Source organism: Canis aureus, chromosome 21, assembly GCF_053574225.1.
Source record: "Canis aureus isolate CA01 chromosome 21, VMU_Caureus_v.1.0, whole genome shotgun sequence".
NCBI lineage: Eukaryota > Metazoa > Chordata > Mammalia > Carnivora > Canidae > Canis > Canis aureus.
The window spans coordinates 20,049,383-20,074,662 of NC_135631.1; the positions used below are offsets into that span (position 1 = coordinate 20,049,383).

Genomic DNA, 25,280 nt, shown 5'->3' on the forward strand with positions numbered 1-25,280 from the left:
CACACACACAGAGAGAGAGAGAGAGAGAGAGAGAGAGGGAGAGGCAGAGACACAGGCAGAGGGAGAAGCAGGCTCCATGCAGGGAGACTCGACGTGGGACTCGATCCCGGGGCTGGATCTCAAGGCTCCAGGATCACACCCTGGGCTGAAGGCGGCGCTAAACTGCTGAGCCACCCGGGCTGCCCTCCTCTCAATCTTTTAAACTGTGTCCCACTCCTTGTACTATCCTAAAGTAGTGGGCAAATATCCCTGGAGACTGGGAAAGGGAAAACATACCTATCTTTAAAACAAGGGGAAAATGAGTTGGCAATTAGACAGCTTAGTTTAACCTGGAAACATGCAAAAACAAATTAAACAATCAATTAGTAACACCTAGAAGGGCATAAAATACTGGAAAACAACCAGTATAGTATCTCAAAAGCAAATATGCCAAATGGACTTAATATCTTTTTTCTGATAGAATGACAGGTCAAATTATTAAGAAGCGAATTGTGTAGTCTATTTCAGGGTTGTAAGCCTTTTTATTCTATTCTCTAATTCGAGATAAGCAAAAATGATTAAGAAGAAAAGAATGTAAAAACTGTCTTCATTGCTAAACCAATGGCTATTTCCTCTCTCTTGAGGATCTGTTTCATAAAAGTCTTTATTGATGACTAGTCATTTCTTTTTTTTTTTTTTAAGATTATTCATGAGAGACATAGACACAGAGAGACACAGGCAGAAGGAGAAGCAGGATTCCTGCAGGGACCCCGATGCGGAACTTGATCCCAGGACCCCAGGATCACAACCTGAGCAAAAGGCAGATGCTCAACCACTGAGCCACCACCCAGGTGTCCTGATGACTAGTCATTTCTTGACCACCTTTTTATTTAGCTCCCCCACATAAATCCCTAAGATGTCTCAAAATTTGAAGGTTTATTTCCTTAATTTTCTTCCAATTTGTTGATCCTTCTTTTTCCTAGAGATCTTAAATGACATGTTGCTTCAGGTAAGTGATGCTGCATTAGGACATGATGCAAGCCCATTTTAGGTAGAAGCTTTGAAAGGGAAAGAAAGAATGCTTTGTGAATGACATTAGAAGGATTTTCTATGACTAGAAAAAGTGATAAGTAATGGAATGGTAGTAAATAGAAGTGCTCATAAAAACACTCAAAACTTTAATAATGTGAAGAATAGCTGTTATTTGGTTAGAAGAGGGAGATATGTAAAGACTTCCAAGTGTGTAGAGTCAAGAAATGAATCCAGTTTTCAAGGAGAGAAGTCTTTGTGACATATGATCAACCAACTAATTACACAACAGAGTCAGAAGCATAACTATGGTGGAAAGAGGCACCAGTTGAAAAACGAAGTAAAAAATCTGGTCTCTATTACAGAATCAGACAAGAGCCAACTGCTATGTTGAACCAGCCTGCCTATGGTACCAGAAGAATTATTGTTCCTCGTTATGTAACTAATATCCTTCTTTTCCCAGCTTCTGTTACTATTTAAGTTTATATACCTTAGGAAGAAAAAAATTTGATCTCTGAATTTTGTTCGACTTTAACTCTTTTTCTAACCCTAAATACTATGTAAACAAGCAATCAGAGATGCTGCCAAGCTAGAGAGGGAAGAGTGTACCTTGCATATTATCTATGCAGGGTAATCAAGAAGGAAATGGGTAGAAGGCTTGGTGGCTCAGTTGGTTGAGAATCCAACTCCTGATTTTGGCTTAGACCAGCTGTTGGGATGCTGGGATTGAGCCCCACCTCAGGCTCAGTGGGGAGTCAGTGAGGATTCTCTCCCTCTCTGTCTGCCTCTCCCCGCTAAAATAAATAAATAAATCTTTAAAAAAAAAAAAAAAGGAAGGAAACGGGGGCAAGTAACAACTCCAACCTTCCTCTCTTATATTCTTGCAACACAGAGCAGTCATGTCCTTCTTTCCCAATCTCAACTTACAACATTCCAGATAAAATTGACTTCAGTTTATTAGTAACAAATACTAAGAACAGGGAGGAATACTTATATTTACCAAGCCAGGACTGTAATCAATAATTTATTTTGGGCAACCTGGGTTGCTCAGCGGCTTAGCACTGCCTTTAGCCCAGGACGTGATCCTGTAGTCCCAGGATTGAGTCCCACATCAGACTCCCTGCATGGACCCTGCTTCTCCCTCTGCCTGTATCTGCCTGTCTCTCTCTCTCTCTCTCTCTCTCTCTCTCTCTCTCATAACTAAAATCTTTAAAAACTTTATTTTAATAGCTGAAAAAAATAATCGTGCAGATTCAGAAAATATAAAGGCAGGGCACTGGAATGGAAAGACCTCTGGAACTAAGCCAAGAAATTCTGGAGCTGTGATCTTAGTTTTGGGCCAGATGTTGGGTAATTCCTAAACCTTCTTGGGCTCATTTTCTTTAAGAAAAGACAAGGAAGAATGATAGTACAGGCAAACTCTAAAGTTCTTCTATCTGTAAAGTAAAAGCCATTTAGTAGAAGATCTTTCATATAGAGGAGTTAAGGCAGTATGAAAGAAAATGCAAAAGATGTGGACTCACCTTATTTGAGTTTGAATATTGCCTCTGTCCCTCTTAAGACTTATTTCCTTATTATATGACAATAGTATCTGCCCTATCTACCTTACAGAATTGTTGCACAGATCAAATGAGGAAATACATGACGTATGAAAGTGCTTATTATTTATAAACATTAGTCCTCATTTTTGTATTTAGTTCTGCATCCTGCACTAGGAAAGAAACTTTAGACAAAGTAGCATGTGTTCCAGGGACTCCTTGTTATCAGAGAAAATGCAGCATTTATAATTTATAATTTAGGAGTATCTGTTTCCTCAGCTGTTTATTTGCTAAGAGTGTCACAGGGGTACAGCCCAGGTTCCTAGGAACTCAGTTATCATTGGAAAAATATGTAAGGTTTCTAAACCAACTCAAAGTGGAGACTTTGGCTCATGTCAAGTAGCTATGTTGGTTGGTGGTATGTTAGAAGTAGAACAAGAGGGGGGAAAAGTAGAAAGAGAAAAAGGAGAATTGGCTGTGCTGTAGAAGGAATAAACTTCAAGTCTAACTAACACTAAGACAAGGAATATGAGCAGAAAGGAGTTGAGGACACTGTATATCACCAGTCTGATTCTGTAAAGTGTGCTAGTTGGACCTGCCTTATAGATGAAGGAGGTCCTAGTAGACAAAATAAACAGGGAGGTCATCAGACATAAAGAAGAACACATTTGGAAAGCTTAGCCAGTGAAAATATTAAATTTGGCTACTAAATGCAAGGATCTTAACCTTTTTTTTTTTTTTTTTTTTTTTTACTGATAATTTGCTTTTATCATTATCCTATCTGAATTTTCACTGAGTAAATATGTGTTAAATTTCAGATGGCTCTCAACTTTTCAGAACATAAAAAGTTCATCTGTGAAAGCCTGGCACATCTACCTGATATATATAAAATTGAAATAAAATATAAATAATCAGAGGCACCTGGGTGGCTCAGTGGTTGTGGGTCTGCCTTTGACTCAGGTTGTGATCCCAGAGTCCTGGGATTGAGTCCTACATCAGGTTCCCTGCAGGGAGCCTGCTTCTCCCTCAGCCTATGTCTCTGCGTCTCTCTGTGTCTCTCATGAATAAATAAAAATCTTAAATATATATATATATATTTATATTTATATATAAATATATATAATCAAATATAAAATCAGGAGAATGATTTCTAAGATTCATGTAAAAATTCATTTTAATTGATTTATAATCACATTATCATATAGATTATGGTCTTCATAAATAAAGGTGAACCCAGGATGGCATGCCTCTCTAAGAGATTGTATACCATGGAGCAAACCACAGCAAAAAGGTAAAAAAGGACTAAAGCAAGGCAGAGTCTCATTAGTGCAATGAAATTCAATTCCATTCATTGAGTATGTATTGATAACCAACTAATGCCTATGATTAGAGAGATATCAAAATATAAATTAATTCACTTTGGTAAAGTTAATCCAAATTTCTAATGATTTCACATGCTGTAAGCTTGCCAATTCTCCCTGTACTAAAGATTATTATGTAGTTTCTGAATCTTTGCGCCAAAAGTCCAAGGCTGGGACCCAGGTAACAATAGCACCTGAGTCCTAACAACAGCTGAAGTAAGACACTGGGGAAACAGCATATACCATGGACTGGGACCAAAACAAATTGTTACAGAGAACCTAGAAAAATCTTCTTTTACATCTTGTTACACCTTCTTATCTTACCTCTTTCACAGGATTACCTGACTTTACCTTTCTAAAGGTAATAGTATATCTTTCTCTGTATTGATATATCTGAATATTATATGTATACGTATATCAACAAATTCACTATCTCATTTTTTAAAGATATTATTTTTAAGTAATCTCTACAACCAACGCGGGGCTCAAACTCACAACCCTGAGATCAATAGTCACATGCTATACCAACTGAGCCAGCCAGGTGCCCCCACCAACTCATTTTTTAAGTTAGATTTTTAAAATGCTGAATTTAAATAATATATGTATATTGTGCTATGGAATAATTTTTCCTTTTATTGTACTGAAATAAGAAAAGTGATTTATATTATCTCAAATTAAAATAAAAACTAAAATTTAAGTTAATATTCATAGAGACTAACATTTCAGATCAGGTTTTATACTACAGACAAAGACAAAAATCATACAGTCTTTCAAATTAATATATCTGACTGTCTTTCTCTAATGCTCCTGCTTCACCTGCAGCACATCAGACAAGGTAATAATTTATGATAATCATATGAAAATATACAATTAATATTCATCACCTCTCATTCCTCATCACTTTAGATGATCAGTAATGCAGAGTGAAAATGCTGTCAGATTTCTAATTGCTTTGTAATGGGCTTGAAACAGGGAAATCATTAAAGGCAAACAATCTGTCATTTGTCTGTTACTTTATCTATCACACAAAAAAACTCATTAAAGAAATTGCTAATGAACTACAAAAGACTATACTCATGGTGCTTCTACAGTAGATTAACATGTATTAGTATGAATTGCTTAAAATATTTTAAAAATATGGTATTTTGTGGAAATTCATCAGAAAACATCTATTCTTCAGTATATTTTTTAAGCCGTGTGGTTTCATTATTTTGGCATCTAATCCATCATTGCAGAAATCCCTTTAGCATATAAGATTTGTTTTTCATCAGTCTCTAAATAATTCAACTGAAAGGTTGCAAGAAGAAGCTGAAATGCTAAATGTGTTTATTATTAGTAAACTGAGACAAATAAAAAAATAGTACTATAGGAACCCTAATGCTAAGTAAAGAATATCTCAAAATTTTATTTTTACCCTGATATTTCCATGGATTTTGAACTGAAGTTGCAATGTTTCATTCATTTTAATGCTATCATTATAGAAAAATATATATTCAACTATTAAAATAGACTCTAACATTATTAAACTCTGCATATTAACAAATTTGGAATTTTGAATATATTAATACTAAAATGTTTCATAATATTATATCATATAATTTCAGAAGGGAAAAAATCATTTCTTTAAATGATCACATCAAATTTTATCTTTATTAATGATACCTTTGTATATGAGATACTTAGTACTAAAAGAATCTGTAATAATGACACTAATCTAGTTTTCAAAATAAAGAGGCATATAAACAAAAAATCTAATAATGTTTTGTTGGTTATACAGTCCAGTTGAATTTTATTTTTGAAAAAAAAAATCAGTGATCATGTTTCTCATTATGCCAATGTTGAACTAAAACATGAATTTATTTCCTACAACAAAACATAAGAATCTTAGTAATAAAGTCAAACTTTAAAAAATATATAGACCTATTCATAGCTATTGGAATATACACAAATTTAAAAACCTAAGTGCAATGGCATGTTTAGCTGGGTGCCATGGTTGAATATAGGAGTTAATTCCAAGCTAACTTCCTAAGGTTCCATAACACTCTGGAAACATCTTCATTATACTCTCTAATTGACTTAAACAGACTTCATATCAACTGTTTAACACATTTTAACCCACAAATTAACACCCCTTGATCATTCAGATTAACCTTTCTTCTGTGAGTCAATTACATGACAAAAATAAAATAAACTTAAAATATTCAGTTTTAAAAAACTAAAATCGAGAAGAATGCTTTTAAAAAAGAATATAAATGCATATTACTACATTGTTGAAACAGATCATCACTAGGTTGCAAATTTCAAGGGAATTGGAAAGCTCACAGAAAAGCCAGAGTGGTCATAAGAACAAAGAGAAAGAGGTAAAGAAGTGAATAAGGGAAATAAGTTTATTAATTATGATTACTAAGGAGAAGCAAAAGATGGATTATAGACGGTATCTTTAATCGGTTCATGGAATGATTAAAACATAGATGTGAAGAAAGTAATAAGACAGGAAGAAAAATTTCAGGTAAGATAAAGACCTCTAAAAGGTCTGAAATAAGGCTGAAAAAACATGGACACAATTTGAAGTTAAAGAACAAGAAAAACACAGCAACAGGTGTGCTGTCAGCAAAAGTATTTACCTCTTTGTCTCCCTTGTTTAGTGCATTGCTTTGCTCAAACTCAATAAATAGTCACTGATAATTACTTCTGAAAAGACAAAAAGAAAGAATAGATCAAGTGAAGACAACAAGTGAGGGGGAAAATGTAAAAATGAAAAACCATTTCTAAAAGACGAGGTATTTAATAGGGCCGATTCTCAATACCGTGTAAAGCTTTATGATGATATGCCAAGAAAAAGAAAAAGTTTCTCCATTTTTAACCATCCCTTCCTTTCCATTAACACTAAGTATTTAAAACTAAATACTTCCATGCGTTACTCTGTATCAGCCTCATTTTGAGTCCAGGATTTCGGTCATTTAGGTCATCTGCCTTATAAATTAATAATTGTCACAGCACCTGCATTTCCTCTAGCATAGCACTTCCTACAGTTACTTCAGTTGCTTCTTTGTCTATTTACCCAGATAAACTCTAAGCTTTTACAAAGCTCTAGGCAACTGTTTTGTGTTTCCTGTAACAAATTGTGGGACGTATAGTAGACACTCAATATGTGGTTTATTGATTGAATGAAGAAGTGAATAAAGGCTCTTTCTGTACTTGTGTGTTTATGTGTGTGTTTATTTCACCACTAGCTAATTCTTGATGGTTTTCCTATCTTCTCAGTAGATTTTAATTTGCTGTAGGGGCAACCATCTAATTTCAGAACATAACCATAATATTTTGTGGTACTTAAAAATAAATACAGCTTAGTTCACTGATATGAGAATCCTAAAAACTCAGAGATAAAGAAGATCAAGAAAATTAAAGAAGAGCTGGTAATGAAACCAGTAGAAAGAGCCACATATATATAATCCGAAAATAAAAAAATATACTACACTGTATATATTGCAAATATTATTCATCAATAAGCACAATTTACTATATGATCTCAAATTAAGAATTTATTAATGTAGGTAGATATCAATTGTCTGACAAGTATTAAAGTGATGAATAGAATAAGAATTGATTTATGCTATTACTACAATCAAGGGTCTCAAACTCCTGCTATATAAGGTATCTATATAACAATAATTATATCTATCCACATTTAACTCTACATACAGTACTTGATCAATCATCGTATTTTTTTAATCATCTTATTTTTTGATCAATCATCTTGAAATTAAATATTTAATGTATGCCTACTTTGTTTCTGTTAAATGTTGATGACAGGAATTAGAAGGTTTTTGCCTATGCTTTTAATTCATCTGCAAACTATATAATTCAACAAACATTTGGGTTTGGTGTCATTTTTTCAACTCAATAGTTTGTAGCTTTCATTTGCTCTGTTTGAAAATTCCTAAAATATAGCTATGAATTCTTAATGTTCTAATAGTCAAAACTCAGCAGTAAATATTTCACTAATAATAATAATAATAATAATAATAATAACAACGACGACGACAAAAGCTAATCTTTCCTGAGTACTTAGTACTTTTAGGCGCTATTATCTCATTGAATCCTCACAACAAACCTAGAGGGAGACACTATTATTATTCATATTTTACAGAGAAAGAAACCAAGGCACAGAGTAGTTAACTTAAAATGTTCATATATAACCAGTAAGAGACAGAGTCTAGATTCAAACCTATTCAGTCCAAATTTAGACTTCATGCTCTTTTTATTTTTTCTAAAGTAGGCTCCACACCCAGTGTGGAGCCCAACAGAAGGCTCCTACCCACAGCCCTGAGATCAAGACCTGAGCTGAGATCAAGAGTTGGATGCTTAACTCACTGAGCCACCCAGGTGTGCCTAGACCTCAGGCTCTTAACCATTATGCTAACATAGTTTATATATTATTTTTACATAAAATAGATAAATTATCTTCTTAAAATAAGGTATAAGCAAAGAGAACAACCTGAACAAAATTATGAAGTACCAAGAAAAGATTCCATTGTTTAAATGTTTCATGTATGGAAGCAATAGGCGATGAAGCTGGAAAACTAAGGATTATATTTTGGGAGGTAAAGGAATACCAGGTTAAGGAGTCAGGACTTTATCCTCTATTTGATTTATTTACTTATTTTTTGAAGTAAGTTTTACACCCAAGGTGCGGCTTGAACTCAATGACCCTGAAATGAAGAGTTACATGCTTTACTGATTAAGCCAGGTAGGCACCCCAAGACATTATCCTTTAGACCTGGCCTGTTCAATACAGCAATCACTAGTTAAATGTGGCTATTAAGCACTTAACATGTGGCAAGTCCAAATTGAAATGTGCTATACAGATAAAATATACAGCAGTCTTTAAAGACCTGTATGAAGAAACAATGTAAAATGCTTCATTAATAATTCCTACATTGATTATATTTTGAAATAATCATACACAGAGTATATTGGGTTAAATAAAATATATTATTAAAATTCATTTCACCTGTTGCTTTTTTCTTTCTTAATGTGGCTACTGGGAAATCTAAAATCATATATGTGGTTTGCATTTGTGGCTTCCTTCATATGTCTATTGGGTAATAATGCTCTAGAAAATGAAACGTGAAGACAAATGAGCAGGGATTCATGTAAAAATGTTTTAAGAAGTTTATTCTGGGATCCCTGGGTGGCGCAGCGGTTTGGCTCCTGCCTTTGGCCCCAGGGCGCGATCCTGGAGACCCGGGATCGAATCCCACATCGGGCTCCCGGTGCATGGAGCCTGCTTCTCCCTCTGCCTGTGTCTCTGCCTCTCTCTCTCACTGTGTGCCTATCATAAATTAAAAAAATAAAATTTAAAAAAAAAAAAAAAAAAAGAAGTTTATTCTGAAAAAAAAAAAAGAAGTTTATTCTGAAAAAAAAAAGAAGTTTATTCTGGTATAAATAAATTCAGACTGTAAGACAACTGATCTGGTTTTTCAATAAACCCATGTCAGGAAAAGAGAAAACAAAACTAAGATAGTAGCGATGTGGGACTGCTATAGCTTAAGAGATTCTTTTTTTAAGATTTTATTTATTTATCCATGAAATACAGAGAGAGAGAGAGAGAGAGAGGCAGAGACACAGAAGGAGAGGCACGCTCTGTGCAGGGAGCCTGGTGCAGAACCCAATCCCAGGACTCCAGGATCAGGCCCTGGGCTGAAGGCAGGCGCCAAACCACTGAGCCACCCAGGGATCCCCCAGCTTTAGAGATTCTTAAGAGACAGAAAGATTGGGACGCCTGGGTGGCTCAGTGGTTTGAGTGTCTGCCTTCGCCTCAGGTCCTGATCCTGGGATCTGAGATCCGGTACCGCACTGGGCTCCCTGCATGGAGCCTGCTTCTCCTGCTGCCTGTGTCTCTGTGTCTCTCATGAATGAATAAATAAAATCTTTAAAAAAAGAGAGAACAATCAAATGCAACACGATTCAAGCAAATTAGCTATAAAAAGACATAAAAAGACATATCTGAGACAACTAAGGAAATATAAATAAAGACTAGTTATTGGATGCCATCAATGAATTATTGGTCATTACAGCGGAATAATGACATTATGGAGATGAAAGAAAAAGTTGTAAACTAAAGTATGCTTTAGCAATGGGACCTAAAGGATGTCAAGATGAAATGACAGAAACAACACTTGGTAATTGTTGGGGGAAAAACGTGTACTTCTTACTATCTAAACCTAAATAAATAAATACAGCACACAAATATAAAAAATGAGTTGAGAAAACTGAGGTGGGGATCCCTGGGTGGCTCAGCGGTTGAGCACCTGCCTTCAGCTCAGGGTGTGATCTTGGAGTCCTGAGATTGAATCCTGCATTGGGCTCCCTGCAGGGAGCCTGCTTCTCCCTCGGCCTGTGTCTCTGCCTCTCTGTGTGTCTCTCATAAATAAACAAACAAATAAATAAAATCTTAAAAAAATAAAAAAAGAGAAAGCTGAGGTGCTGTGATCAGACTTTTCAGAATTTGGCTTAAAGAAGGAATAAAAGAGGAAATCCAATACCCCAAGGGATCATAAATGAAAGTAGTGTGCTCCTGCTGTAAAAACTGGAGGCTCTGAGCATCACTATACAAGGAAAGACTAAGCAGTGGAAAGGGGGGTTGTCTGAGGGCTGAAAAGTTCAAGAAGGCATCATTCTGTATAGGAAGGTATTCAGAACAACACTTGATTCAGTCACTTAATGTATTTCCTTAGGGCCACGCAGAAGGTATGTTGGAACCAGGACTAAAATCAGATCCTCTGACTTACCATAATGCTCTTTGTGCCTGATTTTAAAAATGACAAAATCCTATGGAGAATCCAATTAATACCTTTTTTTTTTAAAAAGATTTTTATTTATTCAATCATGAGAGACAGAGAGAGAGAGAGAGAGAGAGAGAGGCAGGGACACAGGCAGAGGGAGAAGCAGGCTCCATGCAGGGAGCCCGTCGTGGGACTCCCGGGTCTCCAAGGTCACGCCCTGGGCTGAAGGCGGCGCTAAACCGCTGAGCACCCCGGGGCTGCCCCAATTTATACTTTCTGCTTTTGATTTTCTAACTTTCATATGTCACTCAGTTCTTTTTTATGGCCTCCTTAAATAATTGGCCACAGTAAAATATTTAATGTACTTCGGCCGATCTTGATGGCTTCTCAAACGGAGATTTGGCAGAAGAAAGCTAAGAAGGAAGGAAAGCAAATGCAAGCAGTAATAACAACAGAACTACCTTCGCATCTCCAAGTGAAATTTAAATCATGGTGGCGAAGTGCAAGATGCAGTCTCACCTCTGGGTGCAAGGCAAGGAAGAGAGGTCAATGCGAGGCAAGCAGTATGGAAAGGAGACAAAAAAAGGGAACAACAGAAGGAAAGGGAGAGGCAGGCAGGAAAAAAACTAACCAAAAAACAAACAAACAAACAAAAAACAAACAACCCCCCCCCCCCCAAAAAAAAAAACACACAAACAAACCTAACAGCGCACATTTGCAGGGCCGGAAACTGCCTCAAAGCAGAGTGGTTTATGCTTTTTCCGTAAGCGTGAAGGACAGCGTGCCTTCCCTGGTAGGACGCACACTTACTAAGAGTCCTGTTTGGCTGCTGTACGATGAGCTGTTTGGCGTTGATCCTTGGTCGGCTTCATCTGTGAAATGGGAACATTATTAACACCCGCCTTTCTAGCTTCACTGGGTTGAAGTGAAAGAGTGAAGTAGTATTAAGAGACTCTGAGAAGTTACGGGTTGCTAGGATCATCTACAAGAAACAATGAAGTTGGGCATCTTTTCCAGAAAAAAAAAAAAAAAAACACGAAAAACAAACAAACAAAACCAAACTTCAATTGGTATAGGTTTTCTCATTTTCGAGAGAGAACATTCTAAGGGAAGTGTAGAGACAAGGGAGGAATTGGGTCTCCCCATCCTTCGCATCCCTCCCATCCCCCTTTCTCCCCACTCTTCCCCCCCCCCCCTCGCCGGAGGACCGTCAACAACCACAGGGGGAGACCAGCGCTGGGGAAGGTAAGCCGAGGAAGCCCGGGGTGGGGGTGTTTGTGTGTGGGGGGGCGAGGAGCTCGCTGAGGGAGAGGAGAGGCGCCACCGTCGCGGGGCCGGGGCAAGAGGGAGTTAGAATGAGGAGAAAGACACCTTTTTCCGCGGCTCGGACACTTACAGCCAGCAACTCCTTGCAAGCGGAGTCTGGTTACCATAGCGACGGCGTCCCGGAGGGCGGAGCGCCCCGTGCGTTCGGTGCCTCGGCCACAAGGGCTCGACTAGAAACGTGGTCACGTCAGGGCAGTGACTTCCGGCGGAAGGGGAAGCCGGTTCCGGGTGCCGGTCGCCTGCGGGCGAGGAGTGGGTGTGATGAGGACTTTCGGAAGTTTGGTAAGTTTGGTATCGAGGACAGTCGGGAGAAGGTATAGCCGCCTGTGGCTGGGCCGTACCGCCGGGATGAACACGGTGGGTTCCCAAGTCCCCGTTTTGAGCCCCCGCATCCGGCCTCTTGAAGTTCACGGCTGTGGGAAGAGGCGGCCTGGTTTCTGGGCCCCTGGCGAAGTCTCTTGGCAGGTGTGGAGCCTGGAGCATCCTCCCGTGAGCACTTGGGGGAGCTCCCTGCGAGCCCCGGGAGCCGCGGGACTCCTGCCTACCTGCCCAGCCGCCTGCCTCTGTCCCTAATCTTCTAAGGTAATCTGGAAGAAATGTGGACTGGAAGGACGAAGGCGGGATGCTCCCAAATTCACTTGCATTCTTTGCTGTCTTGTTTTTGTTGTTGTTGTTGTTGTTTTTTGCTGTCTTGTTTTTGCTTCAAATATATATATATAAAATATGTAAATATATATATTTGAGGCAGATATATATAAATATATATTTGAGGCAAATATATATAAATACATAAATATATATATTTGAGGCAAATATATATATAAATATATATATTTGAGGCAAATACATATATATATGTTTTTATTTTGTAAACGTTTATTAGATTACTCTATGGTGTTTAGTGAGTATGTACTATGTGCGGCTTTTCCCGCGAGACCAGCGGAAATACCTTCTTAGAGGTCACGCCCCGCTCGCTTTCGTTTCTGGAATTCGGTTTTCTTGATGCTGTTGTGATTCATTAATTTAAGGTATAAGCGGGGACGCCCGGGTGGCTTGGCGGTTGAGCATCTGCCTTGGGCTCAGGGCGTGACCCCGGGGTCATGAGATCGAGTCCCACATCTGGCTTCCTGCATGGAGCCTGCTTCTCCCTCTGCCTGTGTCTCCGCCTCTCTCTCTCTCTCTCTCCGCCTCTCTCTCTCTCTGTGTGTGTCTCCCATGAATAAATAAATAAAATATGCAGAGAAAAATTTAAGGAATAAGCGTATATTGTGAAACATGTAACAGATTTGCCATACTTGCCCGTATACTTATACATGAGATTCTTGAGGTGTTTTAAGTGAAAACACATGCTTCATCAGGTTTGCGTTATAATCCTGATTTACTCAACTAAATATTAAAAAATTTACGAAAGTACTTGTTTCTTTGAACCTGCAATCCGTAATGAGTGGTCATCAATATTTCTATTCAGCTGATCTGAGAAGACCCACTTCTTGTTCGATGGATGATGGCATTTGAGCAGATACCAAAAAAGGACTGGTACGGCATTTTGGGGGCAGACCCATCTGCAAGTGTGTCAGATCTAAAACAAAAGTATCAAAAACTCGTATTAATGGTAAGTCTTTTCTTGCAGATCTAAGTCATGAAGGAAAAAGGCTTTTTTGTTGTTGTTTTAATGTGATCAGAAATGTAGGTTCCCATAAAATGAATATATAATAAATATCAAAGCAGAAATTAAGGTATTAGTGTGGTTTAAATGAAAGTTTCAGTAATATTGTAAAAAAAAATTTTTTTTTTAATTTGAGCGGGGAAAACATGGTGGTTTGGAACAGTCATGATGGTTGAGTTAGAATCCTGATTCTAACTAACTGTGGGAACTTGGGACATTTTACTTTCCTATCTATGTGCCTCAGAGAGGATTAAATGAAATAGTCCATGTAAAGTATGTCATAAGCACTGTCAGTACCCAGTGGCCACTAGCTACCTGTGTCTACTGAGCACTTGAAATGTGGCTAGTCTAAAATGGAATTTATTTATTTTATTTTTAAAGATTTTATTTATATAGTCATGAGAGACAGAGAGAGAGGCAGAGACACAGGCAGAGGGAGAAGCAAGCTCCGTGTAGGGAGCCCGGGGCTCCAGGATCACATCCTGGGCTGAAGGCGGCGCCAAGCTGCTGAGACACCGGGGCTGCCCTAAAATGAAATTTATTACAAACGTAAAATACATTTGGAGACTTAGTACAAAAAGAGAATACAAAATAATCCGAGCTTTATGTTGATTAAATTGAGGTGATAATTGATTAATATTGAGCTGATAACGTTTTGGGTATATTGGGTATTTTGCATATTTGACAGTAAGTATGTGCATACAGTAATAATCAAAATGAATTTAATCTTTTTACTTTTTTATTATTTTGTTTTTTAAGACTTTTTAAAATTTATTCATTCGTGAGAGACTCAGAGAGAGAGAGAGAGAGAGAGAGGCAGAGACACAGGCAGAGGGAGAAGCAGGCTCCATGCAGGGAGCCTGACTGGGACTCGATCCTCGGTCTCCAGGATCACACCCGGGGCTGAAGGCGGCGCTAAACTGGGCCACTGGGGCTGCCCTATTATTATTACTATTTTTAAAGATTTAATTTATTTATTCATGAGAGACAGAGAGAGAGAGAGAGAGAGGCAGAAACACAGGCAGAGGGAGAAACAGGCTCCATCCAGGATCACACCCTGGGCTGAAGGCGGAGCTAAACCGCCGAGGACTCCCCCCCCCCCCCCCCCCCAGCTGCCCTGCTTTTTACTTTTTTAACAGCATATGTGGCTTACGTTATAGTTTGTGTTGTCTTTTTTTTGAATGGTGCCAATTTAGGCCATTTATACAGTTTTACACATGACTGCCATTCTTTGGTGAAATAAGTTATAGTATTTATAAATAAATGGTTTTTTTCTGGGCTGTTACTTTAATTTTTTTCTTTTTTTTCTTTTTAATTTTTTTCAACCTATATGTTGGTGTTTCTTAAGCCAATGTCAGTACTCTATAGTGGTCTCCAATTAACTCCGTTTACAAAAGGGGTAGAGGACCATTACTTATATAGCATTAGTTTCTGTAGTTTTTGTCAAATCTATGAGATTTTTGCCAAAATTGTTAGTCTCTGTTGTGAGGGATGCAGAAATTTTACTGGAATGTATTAATATCCCTTTAAGTAATAAGTTGGCTAAATGGTGTTAAGATTTCTTTTGTCTCAGAATTCTTAAGATTTCTCTCAGCAAAGTCGGGTAGACTTGATGGAAATTTTTTTCCTGGTGCTGAATCATCCTTGTGCCACATATGACTACTGGAGAAGTAGACTGGGTCTAGATCATGCAGGCCTTGTAGGCCATGTTGGCCTTTAATTTGGCATCGAGAAGCCATGTACACTTATGTGGTAGCATCAGTCAAACACCAGGGTGAATGAATCATTTTGCATACCCTTTTGTGACATATCAGAGTTACATTTGCTCTAGATCTTCAACATTTGATGCTATTTCTCTCTTTGTTCTTTTGGGGGTTTCTCAATTTTGCCCTCATTGACATTTGGCTCACGATAATTCTTTATCATGTGGGGCTGTCCTGTGCCTTTTAGGATGTTTACCAACATTCTATTTGCCAGTAACAACTGAAGAAGTCTCCTGGGGGTAAAAATGCCCACCTCCCCATCCCATTAAGAACCACTGCACAATTATGTATTTCTAGTGATCTCTCATTGGGGTTTTATTTTGTATTCTCTGATAACTAATGATTTTAAGCACTTTTGAATGTTATCACTAGCCATTTGTATAATTATCTTTTCTGAAGTGTCTTTAAAAAAAGTTAAGTGTATTCTTGATCTTGTGTATACACTGTGTATATTTTCCCTAATCTATGGCATGCCAGCTCATTTTCTTGGTGTTTTTTGATGAGCAGAATATTTTTGTTTTGATGAAATACATTTTATCATGTCTGTTTTTTGGTTCATGCTTCTGTGTCTTCTTTAATGAAGGTCATGAAAATACTTTTTTTTTTTTTTTTTTTTCTGTATTGGTTTTACCTTTAGACCTGTGTTTTTTTGTATGTATGGTGTGAGGGGGAAGGTCATGTTTTTGTTTTTCCCTCAATAGGGATATCCAGCTGTTCGTTTATTGAAAAGATTTCCTTCTCTGCATTGTATTGTCAGTGTCTTGGCAGTGGGAGTCTATTTCTAGACTCTATTCTGTTTGCTATATTTGTGCTTTTACTAATACCTCCGCCTTGATTATTGTAGGTTTATAGTCTGTTTCAAAGTCACATTGAAGTTAAGTTCTCTAATTTTATCCTTCCTTTCAAGTTTATTTTGGTTACTTTAGTTTGCTTGCATGTCCATAAAAATTTAGGATGAGCTTCTAAATTTCCATTTAAAGAAATCCTGCTTGAATTTTAATTGTGACTGTATTGAATATATGCTCATTTGGCAGAATGGACAGTTAACAATATTGAGTTACTTTAATTTCTCTCAGAAATATTTTAGAAGTTTCAGTATAATATTACACATCGTATTTGTAGTTTTTGGTGTTTTAGGTTCTATTGTACATGGTATTTTTAAAAATTTTATTTTTTGGATATTGATTGATAGCATATAGAGTTTATTTTAATTTTATTTATTTTATATTTATTCCTAAAAGACTTTTTTTTTTTTTTTTTTTGTTTTAATTTGAGAGAGAGAGAGCGCAGAAGCATGGGGAACAGCAGAGGGAGGGGAATGGATGTCAGCAGGGATCCCGACACCCAGGTGCCCATATTTTATTGATTAGAGAGAGCAAGCGAGAGCGCGTTCAGGAGTACCCAATGAGAGCATGGTGGGGGAAGGGCAGAGGAGAGGAGAGAGATTCTCAAGTGGACTTCTTGCTGAGTGCAGAGCCTGGTTGGTTGTAGGATCCCAGGATCGTGAGATCATGATCTGAGCCAAAAAACCAAGTCAGCCACTTAACCAACTGAGCCACCCAGGCACCCCAGAAATATATTTCATTTTCATATACTGATTTTGTATCCCACAGTTTGCTAAATTAGGTGGTAAATACTCAGCAGTGTAAATACTAAATCATATGCTATTTCCATTTTTAACTTTTTGCAGAATCTCCATACTAGTTATTATTTCTTATTTAAATGTTTCATAGAATTTACTAGTCAAGTCATCTGGGCCAGAAGTTTTCTTTGTGGGAAATTTGTAATTATGAATTTAATTATTTTTTGAGCTACAGGGCTATCCAGATTTTGTCCACATAGGAAAACAACAATGCTGTTTTTATTAAAAAATCTATCCATTTGATTTAAGAAGTCAAAGTTATTATCATGATGTTCATACCATCCTTATTATCTTCTTATTACTGAAATATTTGTAGTGATGTTCTCATTTTCATTCTTTATATTGGTAATTTGTGTTTTCTATTTCTTTTTTCCTGATCAGTCTTGCTAGAGGTTTATCTGTTTTTTTAAATCTTGGCCAGGAACCAACTTGTACTTTGTTGGTTTTATATTGTTTGTTCATTTTTCTTTACTTGGTTTCTGCTTTTAACTTTGTTATATCTCTTCTTCTGCTTGCTTTTCTTTTTCTAGCTTATTAATGTAGAAAATTACATCATTGGTTGTACACCTGTCTTTTCATACATAGCTATTTAAAGTTATAAATTTCTAAGCTTAAAGTACTCTTTTAGCTTCATTCTACAAATTTGATATGTGTATTTTCATTATCATTCAGTTCAAAATATTTTAAAATTTCCTCTGTAACAGTTTTCTTTGATCTGTGGAGGTATATTGGAAAATACTTAGGTATCTTTCTATTATTGATTTCTAATTTAATTCTGTTATGGTTAGAGTGTACTTGGTATGATTTCATTCCTTTGAAATTAATAACCTTTTGCATCGCCTAGCTCATCTATCTTGGTGAATGTTCTCATGTACTTGAAAAAATGGCTGTTCTGCCATTATTAAGTATACTGTTAGTGTCTATTAATTAGGTCAAGTTGATATTGTTCAAATATTCTATAGCCTTACTGATTTTTTTTTTTTTTTAGATTTTATTTATTTATTCATGAGAATACACAGAGAGGAGATAGAGAAGCAGAGACACAGGCAGAGGGAGAAACAGGCTCCATGCAGGGAGCCTGATGTGGGACTCGATCCTGGGTCTCCAGGATCACACCCTGGGCTGAAGGCGGCGCTAAACCGCTGAGCCACCGGCGCTAAACCGCTGCCCCTTTTTTTTTTAGATTTTATTTATTTACCTTACTGATTTTTTTTGTCCATTTGTTTTACCAGTTTCTGAGAGAAGGACATTTACACCTCTTAACCATGATGGTGGGTTTGTTTATTTTTCTGTTAATTTTTGTTTCAGTTATTTAGGATCTTCATTATTATTAGGGGTATGTAGGTTTAAGATTATCTCTTCATGAATTAGAACCTTTGATCATTATAAAATTACCCTTTCTATATTTCACAGTATAGCCACACCAGCTTTCTTATACTTAGTGTTTGTATGATTTATTTTTAACCATCCTTTCACTTTCAGTCTGTCTCTTTTATGTTTTAAGTGTATTTTGTTTTTATAGTGAATAATTGGGGCCTTAAAAGAATTCCAACCTGTCAATCTCTGCCTTTTGTTGAGGGTGTTCAGTCCATTTAGGCAAAACGATTACCATAGTATAGTTCACATCCATCTCCTCGCAAGGTTGCCTTTAGCTGTGTGGTAAGAACTTCTAAGATGAAGGGACTCTCCTAGCAACTTTCAAGTATACAGTTGTTACTATATTCACCATGCTGTATACTAAGTCCTCTGAACTTACTCATCTTATAGCTGCAAGTCTGTATTCTTTGACCCAACATCTCATTTTCCCCACCCAGTATTTCATTTATATTTGATGTAATAATTGACAGTGTTTGGGTTTAAATCTGTAATCTTTCTATTTTACTCTTTGGATTTGTCCTGTCTGCTTTTTGTTCCTCTATTTTGCCTTTCTTACATCTTGTGGGTAAATCAAGTATTTTTTTTTATTCTACATTATTTTTTGTTGAATTTTTAGTTAAACTTCTCTATGTGTTTTTTGGTGATTTTTTTCTAGAGATTATAATATAAATGTAATCATTTTATTTTTTATTTTATTTATTTATTTTTAAAGATTTCATTTATTTATTCATGAGAGACACAGAGAGAGAGAGAGAGAGAGAGAGAGAGAGGGGCAGAGACACAGGCAGAGGGAGAAGCAGGCTCCATGCAGGGAGCCTGACGTGGGACTCAATCCCCGGTCTCCAGGAGCATGCCCTGGACTGAAGGCAGAGCCATACTGCTGAGCCACCAGGGCTGCCCTGGTGCCTTAAATATGTGTTTGTGTGGGGTTGTGTTTATCTTTCCTAGGGTTAACTGAGTTTCTTGGATTTGTGGTTAATGCCTTTCTTTCGCTGCTTTTGGAATATTTTCAGCCATTATGTTTTCACATTTTTTTTTTCCTGCTCCATTCTTCCTCTCTTCTTTTGGGATTCTAATTACATGTATATTGGATTGTGCCATAGTTACTGGATGCTCTGTTCTTTTTTCTTCTGGTCTTTTTTTCTAGTTTGCATAATTTCATTGACCTCATCTTCAAATTCTTTGGTTTTATTTTTCCTCTACTATCTGTAGAGGTATCTGCTGTAAACTCTATCTGCTGATAAACTCATTAAAGAAATTCTTAATCTTTCTTATCTAATCTTCATATCTTGGATTTCTCCTATCTCCTTTTTTATATAGTTTCTGTATCTCCCATTCTTTTCACATATACTATGTATCACTTCCTCTAGCTCATCTACTATACTTAACTGTAGTTATTTTAAAGTTCTTGTCTGATAATTTTAACATCTGGGCCATCTCCGGACATGGTTCTATATCCTTTCTTGATGGTGGATCACATTTTATTGCCTCTTCGCATGTCTTACCTGTTTTTACTGAATGCCCAAAATTGTGAATGAAAAGTAGACAGGGATGTAAATACTATCTGTATTTCTAGGCATGGGCATGCCCTTCTGTAAGGCAGCTTGTGTAAGTTGTGCTGTCAGTCTAGTCTGTAACAGAGCTGAGATTTTTGTCTTGGTTGTCGTTGCTTTAGTGATTCATTTCACTGCAGGCTTCAGCTGACTTGAACAGGATCAGAGCCATCCCTTTAGTAGAGCTGGAGTCCTCAGGATTTGTCTCAGCTTTCCTGTCCTGTCTGTAGACTTCAGCAGGACTCCTGCATGTGAGGAGTGGTCTCTCAAGTCTCTTTCAGTTTTTTGTTTTTTGTTTTTTTTTAGCTCTGGATGACCGTTTCCTGGTATTCAGCATGAAGTCTGTATTCCGTGGAGGTTTGCTCTCATGCCCTTCACTTTTAGTGGGCCACTTGTCCCAGTGTCTCATGAGGTGACTCTTGGCTCTCCTACCCTTTCTTTCTTCTTTCTAGTGAGCACTTGAAAAAGGCCAATGGGGTAGAATTGCTGGGCAGGTACAGTCTCTGTACATTTGGGGTGTCTGGGGACTCTAAATTGTCATGCCAGTCTGTAGTCAGCTTTTAAAATTGATTAAAAGTTTGTTTTCTTCTTATCTGTGTCTCTGTTGGCTTGTTCCCTCTGCTTTGCCAAAGATAAAACCAGTGATGGGTTTCCTCTCTTTTGGGGAGGGCCTTTTCTCTTTGAATTTGGATTCATTGGGGTTTTCAGTTCCCTATTTTAAAAAAATGAGTTTGTATGATATGTGGCTGGTTCTACTGGATTATTCCTATCAGCATTAAAATGTACCATTATTTCTCTCATCTTTGAAAAAAAAACAAAACCAAAAACCCCACAACCTTTTTCTCAACCCATTTCTGCCACTTGTTGCCCCAACTCAGTGTTGTTCTTTGTAGCTAAAACAGTATTTCAAAATGTTGTCTCTATGTCTCTATTTCCTTTCTTCAATTTCTCTCTTCTTAACTCTTTTAAACCTACTTCAGTAAGGCTTCGCTCCTACCACACTGAAACTGCTCTTATCAAGATTGCCAGTGATAACCTCTAATGGGAAAAATCACAGTCCTGTGCTTTTCCTTTACTCACACATAATTCTTTTGTCACCAGATGTGTGGGTATTCTACATACCAAGCAATTTCCTGCAACACCAGTTGGATTTTCTATTATTCACTTCAATTTTGACATTACCTGGAAATGGCTTCGGATCCAATGAAATTAAGGGCTTACTCCCATATAAGACTGCCCTCACTTGAGATGTCAATCGCAAGTCCAAGTTTGTCATCTGTACTTCTGACTGACAGAACTTTTAACTGAACCCCTTATAAATTAGAGTTCCTAGACCCCTTCCTTGAGTTTGATAATTTACTAAAATGGCTCACAGAACTCAGGGAAATAATTGTTTATCAGTTTATTGTCTAATAAAGGATATGACAAAAGATACAGATGAACAACCAGATGAAGAGGTACATATTACAGGAGCTTCTGTCCTACTGGAGTTGGGGTTTGGGATATACTACCCTCCTGGCATATAGATGTGTGTGTTCACCAACTCAGATACTTTCTGAACTGTGTGCTATTGGGAATTTTATGTAGGCTTCATCGGGTTGGCATGATTGGTTGTTAACTCCATTTCCATCCTCGTTCCCCTCTCTGGAGAATAGTGGGTGGACTTGGAACTTCCAAGCTTCAGATTATGGCTCAGACTTTCTGGTGACCTGCCCCCATCCAGCAGGCCAGCAAGAGTCTCCCTATTAGAACAAATCACCCAATCACCTAGGAGATTCCCAAGGATTTAAGAATTCTGTGCCAGAAACTGGGGGCAGAGGCTTGTATATACATTTTCTATTATTTCACAGTATACATGTTGCTAAAACCAGTGGTCAATACTTAGTCTTCATTTTGATTTATTACTAAGGTGACAATTTATCCTGCTTTTCCCAGAGTAGTTGTAGTTTATGTCTGTTGTCCTGGCATAATTAATAGCTCCCTTTTTCATTTTCTGAAGTGTCAAAGTTTAAATTGTAAATTTATTTTATTTTATTTTAATTTTTTTGTGTAAATGTATTTTAAAGAGATTTTTTTGGTAGTTGTATACAGTTGTGTAATCTATTACAACAATTAAAGTATGGAACAGTTCCATAATAATGCTAAGACATTTCTTTGTGCCTTTTGATTCCCTGAGCCCTACAATTTTAATCAGCTGGGCAGATGATTCTGGGGCACAGGTGGCTGTGGGACCACTGTACTGTGTTACAGTACCTGCAAATGTGAGGAACTGAAGTCTCAGGAAGGTTAAAGTGAGAAGAAGAAGAAAAAAAAGATACTTAAAAGGAAGAATGATTAGCCTAACCGTCTCCAGATAAGCTTTGCTCTACTGGTCCTTATGGAGAGATGGAGTATGGAGGAGAGAACTTTTCAGACCAAACTGAGTTAAAACAAAACAAAACACCAGAATTTCTTCTCCTAACTTGGTTTCTTCCTAAGCCACATAGGGCTGAAGGCTTCTGAGCAAAGTTGGTGTGGATGGCTGGGGAAATTGCTTTGGGATAGAGAAGTAGGGCTACTAGGTACTTTCGGTAAGCTGTTGGAAGCAGCTTTGGAAAGGGGGTAAGACACTGTTGCTGAGTATTCCAAGGAAAGGACCTCTTCCTCCAGGCAGACACCACTTTGTTAAGTGATAAATTTACAGTGTCAACCCTACCTATATAACATCAGCATTTGCTATGACATTCTTCTTTGGTTTGTTTGTTTGTTTATTTATTTATCTATCTATTTTTTTCTTTTCTTTTTTCTTGTTTTTTTTTGTATATTTTCTTCACTTGTTTTCTAGGACATGATATTTTCCTAATTTACCCCCTCTAAACTATCTGGAAAGTAGTAGGTACTCAAAATAATATTTATTCAATGAATAAACTGTATGAATATAGTCATTTTTGTATTTTAATTCCTGTTGATGATTTTAATTTTTTTAAAAGATTTTATTTATTTATTCATGAGAGACAGAGAGAGAGAGAGAGAGGCAGAGATACAGACACAGGCAGAGGGAGAAGCAGGCTCCATGCAGGGAGCCCGACGCGGGACTTGATCGTGCGTCTCCAGGATCACGCCCTGGGCTGAAGGCAGTGCTAAACTGCTGAGCCACCTGGGCTGCCCCTAATTTTGTATTTTTTATTTCTAATAACTGCCTTTGTACTGAATTTCCTTTTCTTTTTGTGTGTGTGTGTGTGTGTGTGGACTCCTATTGCTTTAGGAATAAAATATCTTTCTAGGGTTAATAAAGTTTTATTTTTAAGGTTTCTTTGAACTTTTTCTTCTTTTTTTTTTTTCTCTTCCTTTTGTTATAGAGATTCTTTTCGGTATATTTGGTGATCATTAGTCATCTCTTCATCTTTAAGAATGAAATGTTGTGAGGTGCCTCAGTTAGTTGAGCATCTGTCTTCATTTTGTGTCATGTCCTGGGATTGAGCCCTGCATGGGGCTCCCTGCTCAGCAGGGCACCTGCTTCTTCTTCTGTCCCTCCCTACTACTGCCCCTCAAATAAATACAAATCTTTTTTTTTTAAAGTGAAATATTTTACTTTCTGCTGCTTCATTATTAGTGGATAGGAATGCAACAGATTTCTGTATGTTGATTTTGTATCCTGCAACTTTATTGAATTCTAGTATTTTGGTGGAGTCTCTAGAGTTTTCTATGGATAGTATTGTGTCATCTGCAAATAGAGTTTTACTTCTTTAGCAATTTGGATGCCTTTTGTCTCTTTATGTTGTCTAACTGCTGTGGCTAGGACTTTCAGTACTACGTTGAACAGAAGTGGTGAGAATGGACATCCTTGTCTTGCTTCTGACCATGGAAAAGCTTTCAGTTTTTCACCATTAAGTATGATGTTGGCTGTGGGTTTTTCAATAAGGCTTTTATTATGTTGAAGTATGTTCTCTCTAGACCTATTTTGCAGAGGGCTTTTATGATGAGAGAAATAGAAAATGATGCAAAGAAATGGAAAGACATTTCATGCTCATGGATATATTTTTCTAGGTATGTCTCCTGAGGCAAGGGAAATAAAAACAAAAATAAAAATATTAGTACTATATCAAAATAAAAAGCTGCTGCACAGTGAAGAAATAGTCAACAAAACTAAAAGGCAGCCTACTGATGGGAAAGGTATTTGCAAATGATATATCTCATAAGGGATATCCAAAAATACATACAGACCTGATGCAACTCAACATCCAAAAAAACAAATAATCCAGTTAAGAAATGGGTGGAAGACATGAACAGACATTTTTTCAAAGACACACAGGTAGCTAGCAGACACATGAAAAGATACTTTACATCACTTTTGCATCAGGGAAATGCAAATCAAAATTGCAATGAGGTATCACCTCACACATATCAGAATGGCTAAAATCAACAGTACAAGTAACAACAGATGTTGGCAAAGATGTGGAGAAAAAGGAACTCTCTTGCACTGTTGGTGGGAATGCAAACTGATGCATCCACTCTGGAAAACAGTATGGAGGTTCCTCAAAAATTAAAAATGGAATGACCCTTTGATCCAGTAATCACACTACTGGGTATTTGCCAAAATAATACAAAAACACTAACTCAAAGGAATATATTCACCCCTATGTGTTTATTGCAGCATTCTTTAAAATAGCCAAACTATGGAAGCAGCCCAAGTGTCCATTGATAGATGAATGAATAAAGAAGATGCGGTATATATGCACAATGCAATATTATTCAGTCATAAAAAAGAATGATACCTTGCTATTTACAACAACATGGGTAGTGCTAGAGAGTATAATGCTAATAAGCAAGGAGTGCCCGGGTGGTTCAGTTGGTTAAGCATCTGCCTTGGGTTTGGGTCATGATCTCAGGGTCCTGGGATTGAGCCCTATGCTAGACTCCCTGTTCAGTAGGGAGTCTCCTTCTCCCTCCGCCCCTCTTTTCTGCTCATGCATTCATGGTCCCTCTTATGTAAATAAATAGTCTTTAAAAAAAACTTCTAAGTCAAATAAGTCAAAGTCAAATACCGTATGATCTCATTTATATGGGGATTTTAAGAAACAAAACAAATGAACAAAGGAAAAAAGACAAACCATGAAACAGACCTTTAATTATAGGGAACAAATTGATGATTACAAGAGGGGAGTTGGGTGGGGGGATGGAGACTAAAGAGAGTATACATCTCATGCTGAAAAATAACATGATACAAAAATTTTATTTTTTATTTTTTGTTTATTTTTAATTTTTATTTATTTATGATA

At 37.1% G+C, this 25,280-nt stretch overlaps 2 protein-coding genes across 29 annotated transcripts in view; one reads left to right on the forward strand and one right to left on the reverse strand.

Annotated features, from left to right (window-relative positions):
• Positions 1–12,189, reverse strand: part of DCDC1 (doublecortin domain containing 1) — a 483,101-nt gene extending 470,912 nt beyond the window's left edge. For 6 of the 22 annotated variants that reach the window (XM_077863419.1, XM_077863427.1, XM_077863428.1 and 3 more), the window contains exons 1-2: positions 12,092–12,178; positions 11,506–11,567 (exon numbers count right to left, since the gene is read on the reverse strand). In XM_077863419.1, the coding sequence (XP_077719545.1) occupies positions 11,506–11,567; positions 12,092–12,128 (99 nt within the window). In that variant the 5' untranslated portion in view covers positions 12,129–12,178. Of the gene's footprint in view, positions 1–6,531; positions 6,599–11,396; positions 11,568–12,066 lie in introns of all 22 variants that reach the window. The other 16 variants (XM_077863438.1, XM_077863436.1, XM_077863432.1 and 13 more) reach the window with 9 other exon arrangements.
• A 2-nt stretch (positions 12,190–12,191) lies between these two features.
• DNAJC24 (DnaJ heat shock protein family (Hsp40) member C24) overlaps positions 12,192–25,280 on the forward strand; it is a 79,558-nt gene continuing 66,469 nt past the window's right edge. For 5 of the 7 annotated variants that reach the window (XR_013360055.1, XR_013360056.1, XM_077863461.1 and 2 more), the window contains exons 1-2: positions 12,192–12,303; positions 13,490–13,633. Coding sequence is in view for 5 of the 7 variants with exons in the window: in XM_077863461.1 (XP_077719587.1) it covers positions 13,523–13,633 (111 nt within the window). In the remaining 2 variants the exon portion in view is untranslated. Of the gene's footprint in view, positions 12,379–13,489; positions 13,634–20,328; positions 20,435–25,280 lie in introns of those variants that run through there. The other 2 variants (XM_077863460.1, XM_077863462.1) reach the window with 2 other exon arrangements.